The 6,000-nt window shown below is 42.0% G+C and overlaps 1 protein-coding gene across 6 annotated transcripts in view; it reads right to left on the reverse strand.

Moving 5' to 3' along the window:
• The window catches only part of ANKS1B (ankyrin repeat and sterile alpha motif domain containing 1B), a 1,280,047-nt gene extending 1,274,944 nt beyond the window's left edge, over nucleotides 1–5,103 (reverse strand). For all 6 annotated transcript variants that reach the window (XM_054442265.2, XM_054442272.2, XM_054442264.1 and 3 more), the window contains exon 1: nucleotides 4,486–5,103. In XM_054442265.2, the coding sequence (XP_054298240.1) occupies nucleotides 4,486–4,619 (134 nt within the window). In that variant the 5' untranslated portion in view covers nucleotides 4,620–5,103. The remainder of the gene's footprint in view (nucleotides 1–4,485) is intronic.
• Between the last annotated feature and the right edge of the window lie 897 nt (nucleotides 5,104–6,000).

Raw genomic sequence — 6,000 nt, forward strand, 5'->3', positions numbered from 1 at the left:
TTTTCGCCAATACTAGGAATTACCAATGGCTCACTGCCAGAAACAAGCCATAATAAAGTAGACTGATTTTGATGGAATTTAAAGGATAGATCAAAGGAATGCCATACACTTAAATACAGTGTGAATTCAGAAAGGCAGTAGATAAAATACCTCACAATATTCTCACAGGAACAATGGAGAGAAATAGCTGATTGTCTATTACGTGGCTTCAATCCTGGTAGAAATACCATGAGTAAAGACTGCTACTTTTAAATTTATACTAAGTTGAAGAGAGGTGCTTTGGGGATATAGCACAGTGTGTTGAATTTAGGTTATAGAAAACATGCTTATTAAATCTCTGGATGATACAGAGGAGAGAAGTTAATATGCTAAAAGACAGACTCAAGAGTCAGAAAGAAGAAAAAAAAGAGTCAAAAAGATCTAGAGAAATTACAAACACAACCTAAAACAAATCAGATAAAATGGAACAGGAATAATTTAAGCTCAATCAACACTTTTAAAAGTACCAGAAAGGGGACCTGGCTTCACATTGAAAAAAAAAATACCAGGAAATTTTAATTGACTATATGTTCAACATGAGCCAACACCATTACATGGCCCAGAAAATCTTGACCTGTAGGTAGGTCTTAGATCAATAATAAAGAGATAATAATTTCACTGTATCATGTTTTAATAGCTGCTATTTTATTTTAATTACATAATACATATTCATTACAGAACACTGAAAATAAAGCCCACCCACAATTCCACCACTCAAAGATGAATACTATCTTCATTTTGGCATCTTATCATTCCAGACTTCTTAAGCACATTATAAGTGTTCAAACTTATTTTTTCTTGCAAAAATAAGATCATACTATAAATGCTTCTTGTAACCTGCTGTCCTTGGTTTTTTTATTCAGCCATAATGTTCTACTCTGGTCAAGGGACATCTACTGCATTTTGTTAATTTCTAGTCACCATATTTTAAGAGGGTCATTGCAAAATTTGAGAATATGTAAAGAAGGAAAGAGAGAGTAGTGAAAAGTATGAAAACTAAGTTCTTAACATCTATGCTGTCTTGCCATATAAAAGGTTAATAGAGATGATAGCTCTTTCATGCAAAATAAAGATTTATAAGAAAACAAAAATACATGCACCCAAAGAACTATCCTGGCAGATGAATTAGACTACTTTATACTGACCCATACAGCCAATCTACTACCAATTGCCGAAAGTCACAGGGAAGTGGATTTTAGCTCAATGAAAAGAAAAATTTTAAAATAATTACAGCTGTCAAAAATAGAATGAATCTAGTCACTGGAAGGTTTAACAGGGCTGGAATAACTAACAGGTAAGAAATGTTACAGAGAAAATTTCTGCACTAGGTGAGAAGTTGGAAGAAAGGTCCCTCCCTATTTGAAGATTCTATGATTGTTATGGGAAATTTACTCCCAGTCCAATATGAAGCAAATCTTTAGTCATTAAGGCCTTAAAGAATAGAGTTAAGTGCTTTAGAGGTGCATGAAAAATATTAACACTAACGATGAACACCTATATGCTAAATGTTTTGCATTCATTACTTTATACTTCATTTAATCCTAATAACAATCTTATATGATAGGTACTATTATTACTATTTCCACTCTGATAGAATAGTGAGGCTTAGAGAGGTTTTTTAATTTATTCAATGGCATTCTTACATTTGCTGAAAATTGCAGTGCCACCCAAAAGCATACCTGACTCCCCATTATATAGTAAGTGTTGAAAGGATAATTTCTTATTATCAGTAGATAACAAGTAATCAGAAGCATCTTCAGAAAAGTTCTTGTCTAGTGAACCCTCAAAGGGCAGTTGTGAGTTTTTTTAATTAGAAAAAAATACCAAAATTTAAGGAATTTCAAATTATTCTTCATAGCAAAAAATGTTCAGACTGGACTGTCTAAATTGGCCACATACCTTTAAACTTTTGTGAATAAAACAGATTCAATGAATGAGACTTAAAATGTGGTAAAACAAATCTGAATCACAGATTTTCAAATCTTCGCCATTATTAATTAAGTGACCATGGGCAAGTCCTTAATCTTATCTTTTTATTCCTTCATCTGTGAAATGAGAATGGACCTCCTAAGGCTGACACAAGAATTGAATGAGATGACACATGTAAGCACTTAGCATAGGGTTTGGCACCATTATTACACAACCCAGGTAATAAAGCAAGCGGAGAAAAAGTGCCAAACATATTCTACAGTTCCTTCTAAAACATTAAGAAATTTCAAAGTGTCATTATGTTTGACAGGGGGACACATTTTCCATTATGCTGCCAATAAATTTCTGATGACAATCATTTTTGAAATAAAGTGACAACTAAATATAATGTGCCTTCTTAGGAATGTCATTTTATGCAAATGGTCGCCCAAAGAATACAATTTCAACTCTCATTTTCTTCAGACACTGTTTATTCAGTATAAGGTGTATAAAAGCAAGTTTAAAGGTTATTGGTTTTGTTTGTGATTTTTACAACTTGGTTCGAAGTACTCTAATAAACACGTGTTGTTTACTTTTGTTTTCTATGTGCAATCTTTGTTGTAGAGCTACTACTGCTACCTTTGACAACACCAGCAAAAGAGAAAACCTCTCACTCAAGATATATACTGTGGGTCACTATTTTGATACTTTAGTGTTCACTAACATGAAATACTTGGTGTTTTATCCCTAAAACTTGACATCTATTCTTTAAAAAAAAAAAAAATCACAGCTGAGAAAGGGGTATTTAAAGGATGTTTGCTTTTGAGTTTTGTCACAAAGAGTGTTTTTAAAATATGATTTATCACAATAAAATTAAGTGAAGTTCTCACTGTTCTCAAAGAATTCCTCACGTTTTCCCAAAGAAATTGTTTATTTTGAGAAAACCCTTTCAGCATACCAGTTTCTAGACATAATCATTTTTATAACTGATAGATCCACAGACAAACATTGTTATTTTACCTGTAACTTAAAACTGTAAAGAGATAAACTGCCTTCATATAAACTACATGTGACTACAGGCAATTATTAGAGCTGCAATCTGAAATATGCACACATTGTCTACCTGTGTTTGAAAGGGAAGATTATTTAACAAGGGAGTACACACAAGTCATCTCTATGACCTATTGAAAAAATGTCCCATAAATATTCATTCTTCTGACATGAACTATCATTCCAATAAAATGTCACTGTCAACGAGTATATAGAATAACATATGGGGCTTTTTAAAATCCCATCAACTATTTTTCAACTCAATTTATTTCACTGTAATAGAAACTTTCCATTTTCCCTTTTAGCTAGTCCTATAATTAATTGCACTGTCTGACCACCACAACCTATGAGAACTTGTGTAAAGAACGCAATGTCATCACCCAAAAGTTTCTATTAAGCACTTGTCAAGGGTAGCATGGAACAGTTTTTAAAAAACCAGGGAAATTACTTGGGCTTTTTAAAATTTTTACAACTATAGTTGGGTTATCCAAGAGATGTTTTAAGGCGAAGATATGAATGACAATTGATGACTCCAAAAATATCCAAGACAAATTGGATAGCCACGATTTTAGAAACTAAAGAGCTTCCCTTGAATTGTATCTAGTGAATACTCTCCAGGCTTCCTCCCTCCCAGTTGATTTCATTTGTCCATCAATACAACTTTTAATAGTTTCTCAAGTATGCAAATCAACCCCGCTATTTCCAAGGTACTGCTGAATGAAGACCTTGACATTTTTTTTAAAATGTCATCTTAGAAAGATTCTCCAAGCAATACCAGTCTCACCTACAACATGTTCACGTTAAAAGGCCTCTACTGTACTCCATACACACTATCCCAATACCGACCTGGCATCCTTCATCCTGAGCTATAATAACCAAGTTTCACTCAGCTATGTCCAGGTAACTGAAAGTATTGCTGGGGCTGCCTAACCTGCCTCATCAAGTTTTATACACACCCTGTACTGAAGACATCTCACCAGAAAGACGGTTCACTCACTTCATTTTGCGGGATCATAACCCACGGCACAGCAAACGCCTTCTGCAAGAGAAGGTAGGAGCCACCAAAGGCTGTAGCTTTTGCAGGGTAATTGCATGCACGCAAGAGATTCTCTGCCAATTTCATTTAACTAGACAAAAAAGCCTGGGTCAAAGCTGCAAATATATAATAAACGTTGATGGAAAGCGGGCGGAACGTCGATTTTCTTCAAGCAACACTAGTACATGTACAAGTTCTGCACCGGGGCTCAGAGGAAAAGTAGCTTACTGACGCATTGATGGAAGGCTATTTTAAAATTACTCAAAGAATCTAAGGCATCAATCTGACTGGGAGGCTCATACCTCCTCTCCATACACGCAGTCTGTTTTCCTACCTAATTTAAGAATGAATCGCTGGCAGCCACCAGGTGCAATAACCGTGAGGAGGAGGACGTCTATCCATCACAATGCATAATGAGGTGTGCCAACCCCGGAGCTGGTGCCCGTCCTTACCTTAGCAGATTAGACAGGGGCAGGGGTCCGGATCCACTGCCCAGGATCCCTCCTTTCCTGCCAGACAGGAGTTTCTCCACCAGAGCCACATTTCCAGTGCGAGCAGCTTCCAGCAGCTCCTGGTCCTTCCCCATAGTCTCTCACCGACTCCCCCACAGAGTCCTTGCCCCCCTTGGGTCCTCCTCCCCACCCACCCCCACTCCCCAAAATCCAGGGCCCTCCTCGCCCCACCCTAAAATAATGCAAGAGCTTCAGCACGGAGAGCTCCCTGCAGCCCCAAGCAGGGAGCACCACTCTCTCCTCTTCGGGGCGCAGCTTTTACAATGGGGATCAGACCATGTCTTGAAAGAGGGGCTGGCCGAGCTGGGAGCCGCGACGCGCCCCCACAGCCACTCCCCTGAATTCCCGAGGCCTCGTTCCCGCGGGTGGGGCGTGAGGGGGTGGGGACTAGGGGGTGCTTTTGAGGAGCGGGAGGAGGGTGGTGAGGACTAAGGTCGGATGAGGAGGCGGCAGAGAGAGTCCTCGCCGGAGCGGGAGCGCAGGGAACACCCGCGGTGGCAGCAGCGGCCCGCGCGCCCTCGCGCCCGACCCGGGCTCGCCTCAGCTTCCTCGGCGGTTACGCGGGGGCGGCGTCCGCGGCGGGGAGGAGCGCGGCGGCGGCGGCGGCTCGTGCGCCGTGGCCCGCGCCGAGGCAGGGCGGTGCGGGCGAGCCGCAGCGGGCGCGTGCCGAGGGCGGCGGCGGCGGCGAGGCCTGGCGCGCGGGGGGCGTGTGCGCGCGGGCAGGTGCGGCCCCTGGTGCGGCCCGAGTTGGGCGGCGGGCTGGCGGGGAGGGGCCGGGCCGGCTGAGGCGGGGCTTCGGCCCTGAGATTCTCTTCGTTTTCGTGGGCGGGGACCCTCCCTCCTCCACTCTCCTTGGAAGAGCGTTAACCGTGTGAGGACTGGAATTCCCCGGGCCGCGTCGGCTCCTCCTCGGCCCGGCGGGCCCCGGCGACACGCCTCGGGTCTGTCACGACGCCTGAGGAAAATCCTCCATGACAGGAATGGGGAGGCTGGTGACACTGGGGAGGGGCCCTTTGGCCACCGCTTCCATCAGAGTCTAGGCAACTTGTCCGGCATTTCACCCTTCCGCTTTACCTCCCCGAGAGAGCCCGAGATCTGCCCTTGGTTAGAAAGAAGAGGCTTGTTTCGTCCTAGTTTCTGTGGCACTGGCCACCGAGCAGTTTGCGACTGTTCCAGTTTTTCCAGAGTGTTTAATCAGCCCATATTTTAGTTGGGCTTTGGAGATCTGCTGACTTGTAAGAATACCAGGAAAAAGGCTGTCATTGAAAATTTATCCACATCCACACTCGAAAAATATAAATGGGCATGGATTAGAGATCCACTTTAATTTGCATATATCATCAGCAATTCATTGTGCATGGTTGGCATGACTTGTTAGATGCTCTCCTTGGCCGTGGTGGAGAACGCGCGTTTATTTTCTATTAAAACTTCCTGTTACACCTTGTGCTTTGCATT

This window comes from Pongo pygmaeus, chromosome 10 (assembly GCF_028885625.2).
Source record: "Pongo pygmaeus isolate AG05252 chromosome 10, NHGRI_mPonPyg2-v2.0_pri, whole genome shotgun sequence".
NCBI lineage: Eukaryota > Metazoa > Chordata > Mammalia > Primates > Hominidae > Pongo > Pongo pygmaeus.